At 42.8% G+C, this 22356-nt stretch overlaps 1 protein-coding gene and 1 non-coding gene across 4 annotated transcripts in view; both read right to left on the minus strand.

Annotated features, from left to right (window-relative positions):
• Positions 1–22356, minus strand: part of GOLIM4 (golgi integral membrane protein 4) — a 68387-nt gene that overhangs the window by 10511 nt on the left and 35520 nt on the right. For 2 of the 3 annotated variants that reach the window (XM_024563282.4, XM_024563280.4), the window contains exons 2-12: positions 21709–21783; positions 20398–20447; positions 18711–18764; positions 17277–17427; positions 12328–12410; positions 11708–11791; positions 8400–8558; positions 5902–6249; positions 3955–4214; positions 3426–3505; positions 1943–2052 (exon numbers count right to left, since the gene is read on the minus strand). In XM_024563282.4, coding sequence (XP_024419050.1) covers positions 1943–2052; positions 3426–3505; positions 3955–4214; positions 5902–6249; positions 8400–8558; positions 11708–11791; positions 12328–12410; positions 17277–17427; positions 18711–18764; positions 20398–20447; positions 21709–21783 — 1454 coding nt within the window. The remainder of the gene's footprint in view (positions 1–1942; positions 2053–3425; positions 3506–3954; positions 4215–5901; positions 6250–8399; positions 8559–11707; positions 11792–12327; positions 12411–17276; positions 17428–18710; positions 18765–20397; positions 20448–21708; positions 21784–22356) is intronic. The other variant, XM_024563291.4, reaches the window with a different exon arrangement.
• On the minus strand, positions 14966–15098 carry LOC112309854 (small nucleolar RNA SNORA31). The gene has a single exon (XR_002975314.2). It is a non-coding gene; the product is annotated as a small nucleolar RNA SNORA31 (small nucleolar RNA).

The raw sequence follows: 22356 nt of genomic DNA on the forward strand, positions 1-22356 counted from the left end.
TAGAAAAAGATGTCACATATTCTCTTCAGAATAAAAAGGACCAAAGCTTTTGTAAAACTTAATAAAAATATACAGCCTAGCTCTAACTCTTAGTAATAAGTAAGACTTAACAGGCATGGTGGTTATAGCCTAATAAAATAGATGATCAATCACACCTCCCTAAAGTTCGAAAACGGTGAAGGGATTCAGAAATAGAAGTTGGTAGTTAGAATAGTCATGGGGATGTAAAGTACAGCACAGGGAAGATAGTCAATAATATTCTAATAACTCTGTATGGTGTTAGATGGGTACTAGGTTTACCTGGGTGATCACTTTGTAAGTTATATAAATGTCTAATCATATGTTGTACACCTGAAACTAATATAATATTTCATGTCAACTGTAATTGAAAAATAGAAAAAATTATTAAAGAAAAAAAGAGCCCTGACTGGCATGGCTCAGTGGGTTGGCGTCACCCCACAAACCGAAAGGTCGCTGGTTCAATTCCTGGTCAGAACATATGCCTCGGCTGTGGGTCAGGTCCCTGAATGGGGGGTGTGAGGCAGCCCATAGACTGTTTCTCTCTCATGCCAGTGTTTCTTTTCCTCTCTTTCTCCTCCCCTTGCCCTTTCTCTAAAAATAAATAAATAAAATCTTCAAAAAAAAAAAAAAAAAGAAAGGAGGTACATAAGACAAAGAGAAGGACAAGCAGGGGAACAATTTCTCATTAAAAGAAGGCATGGCAGGGAGGCCATGTTTCCCAGTGTGTTCTCCAGAACAAGTAAACCGATGACAGTGAAGATTGCACAGTCAAGCAGGCAAAGCACACAGCAGTCCCCGGATGCCACTGACTGAATACTCATCCCTCTCAGCACACTCCCAGGCTTCTGCACACTCACTCTGCCGCTCTCTCATGCACACTCCCTTGCTCTTTCACAGTCTCTGGCTCTCTCAGACTCTCCTGCTCTCTATAGGTCTTGCTCTTTCCTGAAAACATTTCCGGGCTAGGGTTCCCTGGAGCACACTTTCACAGTGCTAATTCCAGGGCTGGCGGGACAGTGTGTTCTGCCTTCTCTCCAGGCGAGGGACAGCCATTTCCATCAAGGCGGCTTTAAGCAGCCATCAGGAAGAGTTTCTCAACAGTAATCAAGGAAGGCAGTGGAGCCCTTTTTCAATCCACCAGGTCAGTACAACATACGCAGGTCCCACAGGACAGCACAGACTAAACTTTATAAACATGGTGGTGGTTTACTAGCAAAAGATGATAGGAGAGCTAAAGGAAGTTGTAAAAATCATCCACACATAAGCCCAAGAACACATCGAGTTAACATGGCTTGCCACACTCAGAGGCAAGGCCAGGGTCCCAGACCACCCAGATGAACTGGCAGTCATGGTCCTTTTTTGGTAAACAACATAGCCTCATGGTACCTGAGCAATTTTTTTCCCTTCTCAAACCACACATTCTAATCCACGTGTTCATTAAAATGGTCACTGACTATTGGGAAATTACAGTCACGGGCATACGTCACGGCCTAGCAGACTGCTCGCCGTGCCCAATAGTAGTCAATTTCCTTTCTCTGGTTCCCTCTCCAGCTCCCACACTTGCCTTTTTTTTTTTTTATCCTTCAGAATGACTACATGTTTCAATGCCTTTCCATTTGGCTTTTACTTTTTGTAAATTTTAATTCACTAATCTAAAAGTCACCAGAGAAAGAATCTTTTGATGTTTTCCCAAAGTTTAACCCCTTCTCACCACCTCCCCTCCCCCCCCCCCCCCCCGCCAATGTTTTACAGTTAACAACACAGCTCATCTGCTGTAATCATGCAAGCCGCCCTTCTTTGGGGCTGATGAAATAACAGGCCTGTCTGGAGGCAGGCAGGGGCATGGTGTCAGGCAAACCTTCAAGCTTCCTTTCTGCCTTGTGAGTTGCCAAGTGTCATGACCAGAAGAGGGGACACTTACATCTGCGTCAGACTCGGGGTCAGCTTCAGGCAGCCCTTGTTCTTGGGGCACATGTCCATTCTCTGGGTCTTCTCCTGCCTCATCTGGGTGCTGGTTGTCTCTCTCATAGGCTAGCAAATCAAAGAAACTAACATCAGTCCAGAAGAACCAGACAGGATTCTTTCCGTTCACGACACCAAAGCCACCAGCAGGCTTTTCCAGAGACCCTTTACTCAGTCTCTCCTCTAGTGAGGTTAACTCAGAATAAGGCACCCGTCTCGGCTTTTCTGAATAACGCCACGTCCTTTCCCTGGGTGTGTGCCTAAGGAGATGTGAGGCTGAGTAGCAGCGTTCTAACTCTCTGAAACAATGTTTATAAGAGAGACTGCCATTCCCTGTCCCCCGCCCCACGGCACACACACAAAAAACAACAATCAAAACTCTCTCAATTAAATCCCGGTCCACTGGATATTGCTAAAATTACCAAGTAATTTTGGGTAATATCAGAGGAAATAGCAAGGTACCAAGAGTAGGAATGGATACTGTTTCAGGAAATAAAAGAAAGAACAACCCCACGTGTGGAACAAAAACACAAATAGTGCCCATCCTGTGATCGCTGACTCACAGCGAGGACGACGGCTACAGCACAGATACGTCCACATCATACTCACACAGACTTTCGCTAGCTGCTTTTAGAAAAAATATTTTTTTGATACAGTGAATTTAGATAAGAGCATATAAGAGAACAAATAACTTTATTAGTAAGCTATCGGAGGAAAGGTTACAGAGATGGAGAAGATTTAACCTGTAAAAACAAGGACATAGGCAACTTACCATTAGGTTTCAAGTGCACCAGGGGATTCATTAAGTAAAGAAGTGAACAAACCATTCCCTAATCTTTCTGATAACAGAACAAAAAAGCTTCAAGTGCTGCACAGGGAACATAAGGAAAACAATTTCTTGACTCTGAGGGCTATAAAATATCAGAACAGGCTAGAGCGGGGGGCCGGGTAATCCCCCTTCTTTGGACTTGCTAGGTAGGAAGCATACGTATCGAAGTGTTGTCAGAGGGACAGTTACTGTCCAGCTCTATTATTGCAGAAAGGCGCACTCGATAACTTACATGCCTGGGGCACACCACAACGGGAAGTTACTATCGGTTTAATTTTTGAAAACTTTTAAGGCAATGATCCAAAGCCTCCAAGATAAGGAGAAAATGAAATTTCCCAACGTCTTAACAGTCCTATGGTAACGTGTCAGAAGGAACTAGTATACAGAAGTTTAAACTACTATTTCCTTTCCACTCTGAAGTGTTACAGAGGAAACATTTTCTTGGGCAATTGTGTCCACCATGGCACACTGTCTGGGAGGATGAAGAAACACGCAACAGAAGACACACGGAACACTAGTCTCCTCTGCACGGACTCAGACGTGCACGCAACTCTGAGAGGGTGTATATTACCCAGCAAGTTTATTAAAGCATCCATCATCTAAGGGGTCTTACCACCTCCTTCTTCTTGTGTGCCCTGGTCCTCCGCTCCCTGAACAATGTCATTATCCACAGCATCGTAATGAGCTTGCTGCCTGCAAGGGGCACAGACATCATCAACTCAGCAACACAAATTAAGCCGCACAGTTTGACGTAAGTCATTTATCTTTAAACACAGTAATAAACTAATTTTTCAACTTTTTTTTAAGCCATAAAAATTTCTTTAAAAAATTTATGCGAATAAGTTTTAATAAAGATCCTGGATATACTTTCAAAAAATATATTAGAAAAGATAAACTACTTTTCAAATGATAAAATAAAGTTAGCACAAAACCTGCTAGGTTATTCTGAGACCTACACTATTACTTTTAAGCACACACAAAAAGGCCGATTATTTTTAAGATGAAATATTTGGAACTTAATTCTGCCTCAGCTACAGGAGCAATGCGAGCCCCTCACATTCATGGACAATGAATGCACAAGGCTGTGTTCCATCTGCTTATAGAAACCGGAGGAGGGGCCATCACACCCAACAGAAAGCTACCGTAGCTGCTCCGGGTGCTGAGCTCTCCCCTCCTCCTGTCCGGCCAGCCTCTGCTGGGCCATCTCCTGCGCGAGAAGCTGCTGCTGCTGCTGCTGCTGCTGCCTCAACAAGTGTTCCTGCAGCCTCTGCTGGTGCAGGGCCTCCTGACGCTCTCTCAGCCTCTGGGCCTCCTCTGCGCGTCTCGCTGCCAGTCTCTGTTGTTCCAGCTGCTCCTCATAGGGCGATCTGAATTTGGTAACCGGCTCAGCTGAAGGATGCACCTGGGGAAAAATGAGTTGGAGTTGAGCAAAAGCAGTCAGGTCCTCTGAATTCTCCGTTTGTTTCTCATGACGAACTCAGGAGGCAGGGATGGTGCATTAACACCTATCTATATCTGTCAGATGAACTGTGAGGAGATGCGACATTCAAGGGTCACCCAGCGCTGGAACTCCTATTCTCCAACTCCCTGTGAGTAGTAGCCCTTGGCTTCTTAGCAACTGGCCCTAGATTTATTGATTTGCTGGTCCTGATTTATTGGCTTTAAGGCCAGATTTCAATGTGTTCCCTCTCAAAAGGAAGAGGGCAGACAGAAGAAATGAGTTTTGAACCTTAATTAAACATACATTCAAAAGGCCCTGCTATAAGTGGGAATTCAGTGACCTCATACTCATTGGGGCAATTTTTGAGCTTTAGGCTAAAGACCTAGGGCACAGATGGCAAACACAAGGCCCGAGGGCCACCTTGTTTTATCCAGCCTAGCACCTTGTTTCTACCAGGCAGCAGTGCTGAGCTCCTTGCCCCTAGTTAAGGAGTAGTTCCATTCATGCAGCCCTAAAATTACATTTGGCCCTTTGAAGGCAACCTCAAGGCTGATGTGGCCCCTGGTGCAAATGAGTTTGACACCCCTGAGGGATTCTAATTAACTCTAGCAATGTCCCAATCTCAGGCGAAACATCACCAAAAGAGTGAAACTTCGGATTAGGGTGGAAAACAGAGAACCCATTTCCTTCCAAGAAACAAAGAATGGGTGAGAAGATAGTGCCTTCTGATCAAAAAGTCTGATACAGAATTCCGTAAACTCTGCTTCCCACCACTCTCTCCTTCATCCCCCAGCTGATACAAGTACATACAGTGAGGAATCACCTTTGAAGAAAACCACAAAGGACACAAAACTGGGAGAGGCTTCTTGAGGCTAAGTTTGCAGCATTGGAGTGCAGCTGCAGAGGGTTTCACACCTACTCAGCTTGAAGTCTCAAGCAGCTTGAAGCCTTGGAAAGTTCAAGGCCAATCGCAGCTTTGGTTATAAACAAACACAGCTTCAGTATCCATGCAAAGACCAGATAGCCTATTGTTGAGTATCAGCTTAGAGACAGGGGAAGGAGGGCGCCCAGCTGCATTCAGTGTTGCTTTAAGTTCTCTGAAAGTACCATTTATAAATATACGAAATGATTTGTATAAATCTTACTTATGCAAGAGCGGTGTGCTCAGTCGGGGGAGCCTGAGCAGAGGTTAAACATGCTCAGCTAGTGGAGTGTCCTTAAGGGATAAGATCAGCTTTTTGATAACTTAACCACCTCAAAGGTGAACGGGCAGGAGCCAGCATGCACTGGAGAGTGAGTGAACAGGAGACCTTTGATCACAGGAAGTCAGGGGCCCAGGCAGGGGCTCACCTGTGCTACCCTGTGAAAGGGACAGGAGCAGGTGGCCCCTGCACTGTGCACTACAGACATCGGTGACACACACATGCCCACAGCTCTTTCTCCTTTCTCCAAAGAGATTTCTTAGGTGTGGAAGTGGCTCTGCGGTGAACATTACACAAGAAAACTTACGTCTGTGCATGTAACGTTCAGTGAAATCACTCACATTTTTATTTTAGAGACCGTCATATATAGGGAAGCTTTTTCCTTTAATATCTGAAGACGAAGCCACGCATCCTCTCCCAGCAGGCCAAACCCAACGGGCGCCCACCTGAAGTGGATGAGCTGCTCCCTCCGCATGTGCACGCCCTTCCACTAGGTTGGCGTCTTCTTTCCGGTCACGCTCTTCCTTCCACTCCCGGTCCTGCTCCTCTGGGGATGGATCGTGTTCCTCCTCGAGATGCTCAGCCTGCCCAACCTGCTCCATCGCCTCCTCCTCCAGGGCCTTCCTGTGCTCCTCCTCCACCTGGTGCTCCTCTGGCTTTCTGGCTTCCGCTTCTTGCTGGTTCTGCTCTGCTGGACCCTGAAATTCTGCTTCCTTCGGAGTGGGCGGGGAAGGTTTTATTTCCTCTGTTCTCCCAGGCCCAGCTTCATGCCTCTGCCACACATTTCGAGACACCTAGGCCAAACATAACCCTGGAAATGACACTCTTCTATTTCAAAAGCAGTGACATAATTTATTTATAAACACATCTGTGAGGTTACAACGTAAGCGAAATCCTAGAGTCTAGAAACAGTCCTGACCAAAAAGTGTGGCTTCAATGGAGCCATCTAACTCTTCTCACTGTGTCATCCAACCTACCAAGTAGAGATAACATAAGCAGAGCTTCATCTGCGAAAGGACACAGCCAGTGACCTGAAAGTAAAGCCTGCAAGTGACCACATCTCAGCAGGCCTTTCCATCAAAAGCAATCTAGCTCTTCTCTTCCCTTAGAATAAAAAGGAGGGGGAAAGTTAGTGATGAAACATGTACATACTTTTCTTGAATGTAAATTTTGTCTTAATAATTGGAAAAGGAGATCAAACAGAGGATGAGTCGGGTTTATTTTTCATTAGCTAATAAAAAAAATAGAATGCCTTTACTAAGGAACATGCACGTTAGCTAAAAATAGTGCCTACTAACCAGAAACAATACAACCCTATTCAATGTATTAAAGTAGTGGGCTCTTTGTAACCAGAGAAAGGCTTTTGTATGTTGTGCTGTTAATACAGAAAACTCGGAACCATAACAACAACACAAAATGCTGTGTCTAAAGAGTACCCCTCTTCTAAAATTGATTGATTAAATCCACTTTCCCTGTAAGTTTCAGAATTTTTTGTACGATCTTCATTACTTAGAAAAGAGGGGCAAAATAGAGATTATATATCAACAGGAACATTTGTAACTCATTTCCCACCTCTCTGTTTATCAGAAAAGATAATTTCTTTGGTCGAACTGCTCTCCCGTAATTGAAATAAACCTGAAGGCCTCCTTAAATTCACAGGAGTGTAACTGAGAAGATGGACGGTATAACTAAATAAATAAACCTAGAAGAAATGTCCTTCCTTGGACATCTGAGGAAAACTTTTGGAGATGTACCTTTTCCCATCATCCTCCCGTACCTGGCAAGTGTGACACAACACTGTCCTGGGTGGACATGAAGTATTTCTCTAAAGGGCACGAAGTGCTCTCAACGGCCTGTCACTTATCTCCAGGGTATCCCTGGGCAAAAGCTAGAGCAGAAAACAACTATCTCCACCTGGCAGGTGGGAGAACTGAAGCTCCGAGTAGTTAAACAGTGAGCCCGGTAGACCGTTAGTCAACTAGGGCAGAGAGTAAAACCAATTCCCAGGCCAGGGATCCGGTGTGTTTTCATAAATTAGGAGTAACCTGAGACCCAGCCAAAGAACAAGGATCCGAAGGACACAGTCCTGTCTGTGAAGAAATGCTCTGCGAGGGCCGAAGACTCATGGAAATCCACTCACATCACTTACTTACTCCCCTCAGATGGGAACTTGGGGGCAAGTCTGCTCAAACGTTCACTCAACGACTTTGCCGGGGGAAACATCACCGCACTTGCCATTTTTACTACACCTGTGATTTGCAAAATCAACTTGTAAGAATTAATGGTTGGGGTGGCACTACTTCTGCTGGCCTGTCTATCAGACTCTGCAGCAAGGCTAAGTTTCTATGAAGAACGGGAACATAAGAAGTCGGTCATGACGGCAGCACTCACAGCCGTGGCCAATCCACAAAGGCCTTTCAGTACCCATTCTGGCCTGTTCCACGTGGGCCTAGCACTGCGGCTCACTCAAATACATCATCCCTTTTAGTATCTGAGTGGGCTGATTACCGCATTAGATTCTCAAGATCACTTAGCTTCTTACTCTAAAAACAAACAAACAAACAAAACCTTAAAACATCTCAGGGCACCACAACTCCTTTCAAACAAATAAACGCCTATGAATCAAGACAAAGCCACTGTGTCTTTCCCAGAGAATACTGCAGTCGTTCTCAGAGTGTGCTCCCCAGACCAACTGTATCAGAAATGCAAATCCTCAGGCCTCTCCCCAAATAAGCTGAATCGGAAACCCTGAGCTGGGGCCCAGCAATTGCTGTTTTGACAGCCCTGTTGGGGACTCTGATATACGCTGAAATTTATACAACTGTAATTGAATAACAATAAAAATTAAAAAAAAAAAAAGAACCATTGTTCTGCAGGAAAAGCAGTTCGCCTGATGACAGCTTGACAGGGAGAGTGACCTGACTGTAGGTCACCAGCCTCTCACCTGCTGTGGCTCTCGGGCTGCATTCTCCCTCGCTGTGTTGTCACCCTGTGGAGAATGCGCCACCTGAGTAACACTTGGCCGCTCTGCTGGGTCTGCTTTGCGAAAGCTTGGAATCCTATTCAGAGTATCCTTCAGCTGTTTGTATTCCGCAACTTGAGTCTGCATAGAAATTGCACAATTTGAAGAGGGAAAAAGATACTACTTATGGATGGGCATTAGGGTTCACTGGAAGAATAAACAAAAATATTATACTTACATACAAATTAGAAAAAATACGAAGATTGCTTCCATGCATTAGCTAGTCTTACTTGGACATGCTTAACCTTTTTTAAGCACATGCAAATTAGAATTTGAATTACAGGAAACAGAAAAAATATCTAAGACAGATGTTAGTTTCCCATGCTACATTAAACAAAGTCAGAGTTTGTATAAATACCTTCCTAGTATAAATATCGCTATTAAAAGATACCTATGCAATTGGTGTTATAGCATCTAAAAACCTATAAAAATTCACATAATTATAAATACAGGTGCAGATATCTTTTATGAATATGGTCTGAGGAACATTTTTCAGTGGCGAGAAATCATAAGTTTAAGATAAGGAACTGGACATATATATACACAAAACCACACAGGCCGCCCGTTTCCCAGTCAACTTGTGCTCCAGTGGGATCTCTTATTCCCCCAAACACTTGCAGTGTTGTGCTCTTTGGTTTTGGAAAGAAATAGCATAGACATGAAGTGAGGCTGGGTTTTTACTTCTCAGTTTTGACTGTACTTTTCTCCTAAAGTGACAGAGGCACTCATGTAGGTATTAGAGAGAATGTGTCTGTGTGTACGTGTGGTGGGGCGTGTGGGGGGGGGGATATTTTTAATACAAGGAGCTAGAAAGGCAGGAAAAAGTCACACCTTAACTAAGAAAATAGACACTGTTTATCCTTAGCTCATCATACACCTCAACACTGTTACCCTCAAACAAATACCGTGTGTGCAGACACACAGTTGCAGAAACACAAAGAATACAGAAATCTCGTTCTGGACAAGCTTCCCAGACAGGCCACCTCGCTCTGTGTGCAGAGCAGATGGGCACTGGAGACAGAATCCTCCGGTGCTCATGTTGCCAGAGCTCCCTGCACAGCACTCTCCATCCCACAGAAGAGGCGCCTTTTTGCCTTTTTCTAATGCATACAAGGTGAAGAAGCCTGCTTGCAGAATCTGTCTCCCGGAGTGCTTCTTTGTAATTGGTACAAAGGTGTGCCACAGGGCTAATGGTGGCCCTTAGCCCAGAATCTATCAAAACATTTGTCAACCAACCTTGAAGGTCAAAGAAAAAAAACAACTGACGTCCTCATAGTGATACTTTTAATATTTTAGGATAAATAGGGAAGAATATACAAACCTTAACACTAGCCTTTCTTCTTTCTTGTCCTCCTAAATATATAATCTTTGAAGAAGTTAAAGCCGTGGTTCTTAAATATTAGTGTGCATTAGGAATCATAGAAGGATCAAGTTAAAAGGGTAGGCCCCTGGGGCCCCGCTCTAATTGCTAGGATTCAATGGGTCCGGGGTAAGTCCCGGGGCAACTGTGGTGGAGGACAGTCTGCAAAACCACCAGCTTCAGAGTTCAATGTGACTCAGACGGCAGGAGGCCCCAGCCTTCAGGCTCACTTCGGGTGCTAGGCCAGCTACTTTATTTCCCTGTGACCTCACTATCATTTAGTTATAAGTGAGCACAGTACTATGTAAGTTCAGTAGGTTGTAAATACTAAATTCTGGATGTAAAATTCTCATGGTAATCCCCAATAATTAAAGACTCAAATTCTATTCTGTTCTTGCTTTCTCCTCTCTCAGCTATATTTAAACATGAAATCATCTCATAAGATGATTTACATAAGAAATGTGGATGTCTAAACAGTGTTTGTTTTCTAAGAAGATGCAGAGAAAATGCTAATATGGGGATTAGAGGGTGTCGATCTAATTATTATGCCTAGTTCTGGCATAACTATTTTTTAAAAAGGCAGGACAAACGTGGAGCTTTTTCCTCAAAGAGCCAAATGACATTTAAATAAATAGAAAAGTATATACAGGTTAAGTTTAAAAAATATTTTTTCTACAAAAAACCCGGTCAGTAATACTTCCGATGTGCTTCCTACAGAATTTGGCCCTGGTCATTAAATGAACTATTTTACTTACATTTATCTGTATTTTCATACTGTTACTTAGTCTAATATTTATGGCTATTACAGCACACAGATTATTCAAATTGGTTTGCCACGGATTTCAGTATAAAAAAACAGCCTCAAATGAAATAATACATTACTTAGCAAAACGTACAAAGAAGGTTTTGAGTGACATAATCCCTCTGAAGTCAACTGAATTCAGACTCGTGTGAAAAAGCCACCAAGCAGCTAGTTTTGCAGGGCGACACCCAGTCGACGGCCACGAAAGGGGCCCCACAAGTGCAGATGCTGCGGCCTCGGAGACGGGCCGGGGCTCACCGTATTGTACGTCTAGTAACTTTAGAAAGAGAAAAAAGAATACATGGTCTCCTGACAAATGCAGACGGCTGGCTTTCCTTCGCCCTTTCCTCTTCATCCTTCCAGGACAAGAAAAGTGAAGACCGGGTGGTTAGGAAGCCATAGGGACCAGCCGGCCATGCCCATCGCTGCTGCTGCGGGAGAAGAGTTCCGTGAAACTCTCAGCCTGGCATTGCTTTCATGCGCCCTCCAGCCTTAGCACTCGCTCATTTGTTCATTCAGCAAGCATCTGCCTTGTGCCAGGCTGCTCTGTGCTTGAACAAATGGAAATTATGACTCTCGTTTTGCCTTCTCTATTGACATGAGACTTCTTCCTTTTTTCAGTAATTGGAGCAACAATATCTAAGCCCAGTCCCAAAAGGAGCGTGTGTCGGCTGGAATGCTGGCAGCAAGGAAGGGAGGAAAGAAAAAGTCTGAAAATAATTTATTTAGGTAGCTCGTGTCAAGAAACCCTGGAACTCCTAAAGCAAGAGTCAACACAGGTCAGAGAGTGGCAAGAGATTTAAACAAGTATTAGAATGCTGCGTGTAAGGGCTGATGCAGGGTAGAAACAGTCGTAGGTACTACACAACCAGTGCAGAAAAATAATCAAAGGTTTATTTAATATTCTCTTGGCTGAATTTTGAAAGCATGCATGCTCCTTGGGATCAGGATAGCTCTGTGCTAAGGAACTCGCTGAAGATTGGCTTTTAAGAGACTACATGCACAAAGGAATTCAGAAATGTTAAGCAGACTCGAAAAAGAACCGACAGAGGCTGCTACCCTGCTAACCTGTGCAGCCGCTAGTGCACTCTTGTGGTCTTCCAAAGTCACTACAAGATGTTCATGCTCGGAGAGTAAATTCTTATGCTGTTGCTACACAAAAAAGAATTTTACATATTGAGTTTTAACATTCTGAGACAAATTCTTTTTTGGCTGACTGTGGTATGACTAACCCAAACATTGCTTACTCGCTTAGTTATGTTTTTATTTGCTGTTGCAGCATTTATCGAGTTTAAAAATCATTTACAGAGACGACTATGATTAATGCAGTATTCTAAAATCTATAGAATGTGCTACCCAGAAATCAGAATCACTTACAATAAAATCAAAACCAAAGGAATGAATAGTTCATTATTAATAAACCTTTGTAAATAAAAAAGCACATTAAAATGCAACCGTCTGGCAAGAGAATCATTTCAGTACTATAGAAAATGTTTGGATTTTCAGACCATCTTTTCTCAGCTTATGATGCCGAAGTGGTGAAAGCACTGGGCACACTCCACTTTACACAAAGCCCCAATTAACAGTGTGGACTTGGAGAGCAGGTCGTTCAGGGAACGACTTTTTAAATCACTGCACAAAGTAAATCAGGCGAGCAGAGAACTGCCCGATGCAGGGTTTTGTTTTACCTTGACGTCTTGAAGCTGGGTGTGTATGTCTTGGTGTGCTTTCCTCAGCTGTCTATTCTCTTCTCTCAAATTGTACACGGTTTCTATTTTAGAGAAAGAAAAATCACACGTAAAACCTTAGAAATTTTAGGCTTTTCATTCTAATATTTTCATATCTAAAGCTTCACATAACTTGTTTTAGGATTTGTTTTGAACTTCGACAATGTAATATTCCACATCAGCAAAAAACGACACCCTCTGGGCATGGATTCAGCTGGACATCCCAATACAGTACAATACAAGCTGGTTCGGTAGCTTAAATGTGTTTAAACAGTTTGTACAGTGTAGAAGAAGTTAAGAAGCTTTAATTACTCGAGAGTAAAAAATGAAATATTTCCGTTAATAAGCAAACCCTCAGGAATAAAATGTGATGGGAGGGGTGGTCCAAGGCGTGTCTCTTTACCAGTTAAGGACAGAGTTATCAAAAAGCACAAACCCTATTTCTCAGCACATGAATAATTTCCACCACCCCCAAAAGGTATTTCAATTATAAAGGCAACTCAAGGAGTAAGAAACACCTGTTGAAAAACTCCAAGTCCACTTTTGTTCTCCTACCATTGAGTTCTTGACTGTTCTAAATTCTCTGCTCTAGGCAAGTTCTTTCCAGGGTGCCACAGTGAGACCAGCAATCACAGTGAAGTCCTAAAACCTCCCCAGTCTTATGCCCTGCTGTTCAGGGTACAGCCACAGTAACTTAAGGATTCTTCTAGACCCACAGCTCGTATCTTCTTGGTAATTTTCTCACATTCCCTGTATCTGGACATTAGATGGTATAAACTGGCAGCCACAAACTTTTTTTTTTTTCCTCGCAACATTGTCCTATATAAGTATCTTCCACATTTGAGTAGTTGTTACCATTTATAAAATCAAGAATCTGTATCTAATAAAACTGGCAACACTAAGCCAATTCTCATGTGCAACAATACTCAGTGGAGTCAGACGGTGGAAGGGTGACCATATGTAATTTATTTTCCAAGAGGAGATACTATGGAGAGTGAAAGAGAGTGCCGTTAATTACTAAACTGGAACAGCAGGCGTAAACCTAGGCTGTGCTGGGTAAACTGTCCCTAAGGGGCAGCCACCCACCTGCCGACAAAACCCTAACTCTCTGGCATGCTACTCGGCACTGAAGAAAACTGTCAGTCACCATCGTTCTACATATTTCCTGTCCACTTTCACTCCTTTGGAGCCCCTGCCTGACTCCTGGGCATTGGATTTGTGTCGGGTTTGGGGCAGAGATCAACAGCAAGGTGGGGAAAGTGGCCAGTGACTGGCTTGTCCATCCACATGCGATAATGGATTTTTTCAAAGGTCGAAACAGGACCCCTGGCGACCCAAGAGGACTGTAAATGTGTCACTGGCTGGACGGGGCTTCGGTATACGCACACATGAACACACACTAGAACACCCAACTTTGCGAGCTTTGAAAGTAATTACAGATCATAAACTTAACAGCGGTGGCTCCCACGCCTGCGCTGTATTAACTGAAGTTCCTCGACTTTAGTAGGCCTCCATTTCCTCACTCGTTGTATCAGGCTGAACGCAACGCCTGCCTTACAGGTTATGAGAATTAAACAGGACAACTGCATGAGAAGTCCCACCTGGCTCTGGCGCACGGTAAACGTTTGTGCCGTGTCGGCTGCCATGATGGTGACAATGAAAGGAACGACTACCTAGGCTTATACGCTATCAGCTGCTCTAAACTCTCTCCTCACGCCGCACTAAACTGCCAAGTACCACTGGGACTACACACCTGAGTTCGCCACTACGGACCGTTGTCTACCACAATAGGCTTTAACCTACTGTCCTAAGCTTTATCAAGGATGGAGATCAAAAAAGACTGCTGACGTGGAATCACTTACAAACGGGTCATCAAGGCATTGTCACACTCTGTCAGTTAAGGTCTCTTTCAGGATTTTTTCCCAAACATTAACTGGTAACAAAAATAGTGTTTTCTCTAGCTCTTTCCCTCTTACTCTCCCTTTGTCTCTCTCCCCTGGCCCCCAAGGTATCGGTCTGCAGTCTCTTCCTGAGAACAAGAGCCTCTAACTTAGTGCAGCTCCCCTTCTGTCCTGGGTGCCAGGGAATTCAGACCAGGTGACAGGCTTGCTTCGTCTTAGCTTGTAGAACTCACGTCCTGTCCTCCTGTTTTCCATGATTCTCATTTCTTACTTCTATGCATAATTGGTTAAAAGTGCACGACACAGGGGTTTTGTTTCAAAGAACGGGGTGACTATAGAGTAGACATAAGAAAACCTGCACTTTAGGGGAACTGCTAAAATTAAATGAACTAATGATGTCACGTAGGCCAACCACAAGTCAGGCACCTATGAAATTTTATTTCCCATTCCTTAGTGTACTTAGTGTACTTATTGATCGTTAGTATAATTTAATATATTTACCCAGGTTAACTCAGGTTTGCAAATGCTAAACAGTGTATCCAGCGTGCCAGAAGTCTCTTCCCTCACCGCTGGAGGGCCAGCTTTCCAGGGCTCGGGGAGGGCTTTCTGACACTGGCGTGCTCCTTTATATGACCCTCAGCCCTCGGGAGAACTTCTGCTGTTGTCTTTCTTCCTTCCTGTTTTGTTTGTTTGTTTGCTTTTGTATTCCCCTATTCAATCTTGGCTGCCACAGTCAGACAGTCAGAAAGCGTGAGGACCCTTTTCTGCTGCATCTGCACTGGAACCCCAGCAGCAGACAGGGACTGCTCCAGGTCTGTCAAATAGATGCACTGCAGTTTCGTTATCCTGGCCACCCCTCACCGCCTGCTGCATCCCCAGCAAGCAAAGCTCCTACATGTACAACTCACGGGCACACTCTGCTGGCACCCGACTCTATCAAGACCACCTTACCCCTCTGAAATTGCCTCAGTGGCTACTTAACTCCTCCCGCGAGCCTTTTCATTGTACCATATTATTCTGAAATACTTAGAGACAAAATGTTGCATGAAAAACACAGAGAAGTCCGAGGTACCCACTTTTGACATTGTTTCTGTAAGTGCTGACTCTGACTAATATGTAGCTTGTAGATACACAGCATACTTGTGTAAGAATCCTAGGAACTAACTTCAAAAGATACAGACTCCAACTTTTAGGCGTTCCAGCCCGGGGACACTTGCGGACCTTCCACTGTGGAGTCAGGATGACTTGAAGCCAGGATGGCTAAACCGGGATGGTGCCTGCTGAACCATCACTTGCCTTAACGGAATGGACCATGCTCTTCTGCAGGAAGGGAACTTCGCAACCCCCTCCCTTGATCTCTTTGTTCTGTTACCCTCTCCCTCCTTGTAAAAAAACCTTGGCCTCCACTGAGATGGGGAGGTGGGCTTTGTGATGTGAGTCCTCCATCTTCCAGGGGATGGGCTTTGAGACATGAGTCCCCCATCTTCCAGATGGTCGGCATTTGCAAGTAAACCGCTTTCCTGACATCGGCACCTGCCTCTGGAGTATTGGCTTTGGTAGTGGCTGGCAGCTGGGCTTGTGTTTGGTTATATTATGTAAACGGTTTATTTAAATTTACGATTATTTGATATTAATTAACATTAATAACTAAACAGGTAATTGTACAATGTGCTATTATTTCTCTTTCCAAAACTCACATGTACTTCGAGGAATAATATATTTTGTTCCACATTATTATAAAAACACCTGATGCTGAATTGACGGCAACTTATGCTGAAGGTCCACCACATGCCAGTAGCTGTTCTAGGTGCTTTACACAAATGACTTAATCCTCATACTGACCCTACGAGGGTGACACTGTTTATGAATATCCAGTTTTACAGATGAGGACAAGGAAGCTGGTGGTGATTACACAACCTGCCCGTGGACATATAAGGGGGGGGGGGGCTCAAACAGAATTCATTTATAAAACATTGTGTATTTATTCTTACATGTTTAAACGTCAGTCACCTTTCAAGTACTCGCCATCTGATGCAACACGCCTATGGAGACATTTTTCCACTGCTCAAAACAGTTTTTGAACTTGTCAATTTCAATGCATTTTAGTGCTTCCGTCATTTTTTGTTTCAGCTCTACTACCATGTTGGCTAAACATTTCCCTTTGAGGACTGTTTTTATCTAGGGAAACAAACAAAGTCGCTCAGGGTGAGACTGGGTGAATAGGGAGGGTGGGGCATGGGGGCCATGCCATATTTGGTCAAAAACTGCTGAACACTCCATGGGGTGTGGGCAGGTCAGCTCGTAAATCATAAATCATCCATCATGAAATGGGCAAACATGTTGAAAAGATCCTCAAAAAAGTTCACTGAAGCGGAACACAACCTCTCACAATACCACCAGCTGGTACACAGATCCAGCTGTGTTCCTAGAATACTCACCTAGTGCGGGAAGCCTGTATTACAAGGGGCCTGCCCTCCAGAAGATAATTCTGGGATTTTTGGGGACCCCCCTCATAGTGAGTAATTGAAGAGGCTGATTTTCCAGGGCCATTAGACTCCAGGAGCCTGAGCTATTGCAAGCTACTATCAGCCATCAGTCAGAGCTCTTTCCTCCCCTTGAAGAGTTTCAGAAAGGCTTCGTCACTGCAATTTTTGATCATTCCAATGCCTGAGGAGCATTGATGGATGGCAGTTTGTGGGCTGAGGTCAGAGACGCCAAATGTGTCACCACACATACACACACATGCACACACACAAAGAACTGTCTTGCCCAACATGGCCAGTTAGCCTCACTGGAAAACACTCAATATTCTTCACTTCCCAAAGTAAACCAAAGAGATAAAGATAAATGTGAAATGTTACAAAGAAATTACATGGCTAAAAAAGGACCAGTAATACAGATAAATCAACCACCATGCAAAAACAAACAAAATAAAAGTTTATTGTTCTAGCGAAACATTAATATGAGCACTTATTTCCATATAAACTGGCTAATTAGATTTCCAAATACCTTTCAGCTTGGAAAGTTCCTGTTCTTTCTCTTGCTGCAGCTGCAAGTATTTCTGCTTATGGTCGTTAAATGTTCTACTGAAGTCTTCTCCTTGTTTGCGGTGTTCCTCTTCCAAGTCGCTGTGCTGTTTCTTTAGCTCCTCGTGTTGGCTCTGCAAAAACGAGACCTTGAGCAATAATGTACATTCTCTAAATTACTGGTATATCAGAGTCTATTTCTTGGTAACATAACCTTTCTCTTGCAAGAAAGTAAGAGCGAATAAGGAGTAGGTTTCATTTCCCTCAGGTTGCTTTTAATTTGTGCAGCTCACCTCCGTTTCCTTCACATTTCAAATAAAGAGTTTGGGATCATGGCCAAAAATAATTTTCTTCTTAATTTTTAACATTAATGGAAACAACAAGAAGCTAGAAGTCAGCGTGAGAGATGGAAAAGAGAGGGACCTGGGGAAATTCCCAAGCACTCAAATTACTGTGCAAACAAGGTAAAGCTAATGGAGAAATTAACCCGCTGTGGATATTCTAGACTTCCTCCACTCTCTTGTGTCCCTAAAATCATTTCTGATTTCCCCTCTTTGATTTTCAGCCTTCCTGGTGACCCAGTTTAAAGAATGAAAACAAAGACTCTTCCCTTTGGGGGACGTAATGAATTGACCACTTATTGAATTATTCTCATTTATCTTACTTCTGATTATAACACTATGCTGTAATGACAATCTAGATAAATTCTCCAGTCTCCAAATTCTTCCTGTGAAAGGACAGTCTGCTTTAACTCATGTGTTGCTTTCTTGGTAACAGAAAAGTTTCTGGTTTCGATAAAAAGTACTGGCCCTAGTGACAGAGGAGAAAGGACACTACCGAACGGACAGCCAGGGTGTCGGGGTGAAGGTCACGGGCTGGTCTGCCTGCAGTGCAGAATGGCACAGTGCACACCCCCACCTCCGCCAGCTTGACAGAAGCCGTGAATCCCCCTCCCTCTGCCTTCCTGACTCACAAGAACGAATTTTATCCCAGATCCAAGGGAGAGGATCTTTAATTATAAATTGTTTCCCTGTGGCAGCTAAAAGGACACTTTTTAAGTATTAGTAGCACAAAGGGGGTATTTTAAAAGTTTACCACCTCCATTATGCATAAGGTAAAATATCTAAGGAAAACTACTGTGAGAAATTAAACAAAAAGTCTTAAAGAATAAAATGAACAGAAAAAAATCAGCTGAACAAAGAGTATGAGTTACAAGAAATTGTGTAATAAGCTAAATATGTTCTCTGTAATGAGGTAATAAATATGATGGGGCATTATACTGCTATACCATTTTAGCCAAATGACTTTACTACACCACATCATAACAGAAATCAACTTTCTGTAACTGTCCTTAATCGCTTGAATTACTTAGTTAATCCTTCCACTCATTCATGAAGAACATTATTACATTACTCACTTTCAACATCTGATGTTGCACATTCAATGCACTGTATCTACTGTTGGAATCTTGCTGTAAATTGAAAAGAAAATAGTTAACAGAAAGATTTTTAAAACCTGGCTCTTTTGCTAAGCATAGCTGAAAACTCTATTGGAGAAGAATTTCATTTATTTCACTTGCGTAAGCTACAATGAATTCTACACTTGAACCAGAATGTGTGAGGCCGTCTTTTTATATAATAGCAGAGATGAACTTTTAGCATTCCATAAGTTTGCTAGATTTTAGTAATGAAAAAGAGGACATGAAATCATAAAGTAGCAGCTTGACCGGGCCCTTGGAGATGTTACTTCCACTCGCACACTCAGAAGAACTGAGGCCGCCCAGCTAGGAGCTTGTCCTGAGAGCCAGCACGGCAAATGGATACTAACACGTTGTGCTGGGTGCTCCAAGGAAAGGCAGGGCTAAACCACCAAGCACCAGACCTCCTACGCTTAGTTTGGCTTAATAGAGGGGAGAGAAAAGGTGCTTTCCTTGCCTGAGCTTCAGTGGGTAAGACAGTCCACGTACACTACTTTACCCAAGCGAGACTGCACTTCACAGAGTGAGAACTGGGATAAGGAACAGGTAAGTGAGAACTGGGATAAGGCAAACACTTCCTTCAGCAGCAGAGTCAGGACTGAACCTTGAGCCCGAGCTCCATGTTCCAGGAGCACATCACAGGCCCTGGCGCAGCGTCTGCACAAGGGGACCTCACACATTCCCAGTTCTGGGCAGCCCTGACCAGTACAAGACGCCTGAAGGTTTCTCTCCCCTGCTGTGTTGCTTTATCTCACACACCCTTCCCCTTGCTCATCCCACGGCCAGCACAAGTACATGCTCCATCATTTCTTATTTCATATTTTTACAGCTTCTAAAAGGAACTGCGTTTTCACTTTCTCACTTTCTTGCTTTACTACTTTATTTTAATTCACAAGGAAATCACACTATAAAATGGACTAGAGAATGCACACAGTTTTGGTCAGGGCTTTTAAAAGCAAGTGAGAGTTGAAAGTTAATAGCATCCCAGCTACCCAAGGAACTGACTCTTCTCAGTTGTAAGACCCTCAAGTACCAATGTTTTATTCGGCTAAAGCTTACTTTTTTTTTCAGTAAAAATAAGACTAGTTGTTCTCCAGTTAATTTGGACTTAAAACTTTTTAATGGTAATACCACTTATTCATTCATTCGCCAGATGTTTTTGGATGAGCTCGGGATGGAGGAGGGAGGCGGGCGGAGAGAAGACTACGCCGAGGCGGCGGTCTCTCAGCTGCTGGGAGAGTGCAGGGAACCTTGGCTCACAGGAGCCCACGGCCCTGTGTTAGACGCTACCCAGTAACAAGTGCTCCAGTGGCCGTGATGTTGTGCCAAGGCAGACCGGAAGAAACATCATATTCTACAGAAAAGAGACTATAAAAGAAATGAGCAAATAAATGAATGAAAATGAACTGCTTGTTACTGTTGACGATTACCTATTCCCAGCTTGTTGCTATCATAAATCAGCAAAGGTAGGTTTTAAAAGAACAATTTTTAAAGTCTTCCTCTTAAAAATTTTTGATAGCAAAAGAAATGTATTTCAGCCCTACAATCCTAATGCTTGACAGAGTACACTATTTTGCAACAATTCCTTCTCCTCTAAATTTCATGAAAAAAACAAAACAAAACTTACCCTTCCTTTATTTAGTGTTTCTTGTGCTTCTAACTTATAAACAAGAAAATCTGGAAAATACAAGATGAAGGAGAGTGTAAGTTAATTCCTTGTGAAATTTTTAAAAACATCTAAAAGAATAAAGGCAAGCTTTACTCAGACTTACAAAAAATAGTTCTAGGTTTAAAACAATCTATTTGGTGACATATATACTTTATTTTGCCTCTTCCTGCTTTAGAAAATGGTGAAAAAAGAATGATTATGTAATTCTCTTTACCCTAAAAGCTATAAATCTTACATTAACAACATCCACATGATAACCAACTGGTTAAAAGTGCGTTTAGAATGTGCACTGTGTAATTAACTAGCCTTGAAATTAAGGGGGAAACAAACACGCAGCTAAAGATAGAGATGATTTATTACAAGCCACTGGAGCGCACACTTGAGTCACTCAGGACCTGAAAAGAGAATTCAAGCCGTTGAAACCACTGTTAATGCTCTTAAAGCTTATCATCCACTAGATGGCCCCATAAAATCATGCTGCATTTGAGGACAAGGAAAATCCAAATCCTATCAAAGCATTTTAATGATGTTAAACTGCTATTCTTCACACAAGCTTAATCCAAGGGTCAGTGAAGCATCCTCACCAATTCTGCCCTGCCCTGCTCTCCCTCCGTCAGCCCACCAAGTTAAGCAGACAGAACACGTAACTTAAATCTCAAGATTTATCACAGAACATGAATAAAAATATAAATGCAGATAACTTTAAATCACAAGCTGTATAAAGCCTATGCTTTACACCAAAATTCTGATAAAAAGCATGGCATTGCCTAATACCTGTGCTAAATGCTACTTTTTCAAACTGAACCAGTTGGCTGTCGAATCAAAGCCCTCACAAGATACAAACAGCTGTATAGCTTAAAAGGCATCATACTAGGTGAACAATTTATTATGTTATAAACGTGTATACGTATGCATAAGTATATATAAAATTTGTCATATTCTGGACAATGCATACTGTTACTTTCTGGATATTTGTAAACAAACTTCTAGGTATTAGTAACATATGTGTATAATATTCGAATGAAAAGCTGTTTCTTTCTAAAGTAACATATAACCGACGTAAGAACTATCTCAAGGTGGCACACAGTGAATGAAAGATTCCACATCCGGTCTTGAGCAGGAATTATTTTACACACAACGCACAGCAAATTGTTTGGCATCTGACTTTGGGTTGATTCCATCAATTTCTTAGCAAAAAACAGTAACAAACCAAATACATGATGCCTCAAAGAAGATAAAAACAAAGCACAAATTACATTATTTATTTACCTTCCTTTGCTTTCTTATGTTCAAGTCTTTCTTTTTGCAAGGATTTTTCTAATCTTGATCTGTGTTCATACACAACTGAAAAAAAGAAGAGTTAAAACTTGTATTCAAAGAATTAAAAATTCTACAGTAAAATTAACATCAATGTTTAAAACAGAAGGAAAACAGAGTCTTTTCACAATTAAAACAAAAATGTATGTGTTTATAACTTCCACATTCTGGAGAAAAAATCGATGTTATAACTGATCTAACTCTGGGCCTACTCCTGTGCAGCTTGCCCCTTGACTGGATCAGCACTCTGGACGCAGCTGCCACCTTCTTTGCCAGCAACTGTTCCTTCTCTTGCTCCTTAAATGAGCGTCTCTGTGAGGTTCCATGTCTCTTCCGGGGCAACTTGTCCACTCGCACGGTTTCAACCACCACCTGCATAGCATGTACCCGCACATCTCTATTTCTAACTTCCGCCCCTCTCTGGGACTGGGAGAGTGTTCCCTAAAAGCCTGCAGGGTGTTTCCACCCAGAAACGCCTGAGCACTGTCATGCTAACACAATCTGAATTTAAATGAGGGCTGCTGTGTGTCGGTGAGAAAACCTGAGCAGCTACCATGGAATGAAAAAGAAGGTGTACGTCCCCACCTTCAAGGAAAATAT

This window comes from Desmodus rotundus, chromosome 2, assembly GCF_022682495.2.
Source record: "Desmodus rotundus isolate HL8 chromosome 2, HLdesRot8A.1, whole genome shotgun sequence".
Classification (NCBI taxonomy): domain Eukaryota; kingdom Metazoa; phylum Chordata; class Mammalia; order Chiroptera; family Phyllostomidae; genus Desmodus; species Desmodus rotundus.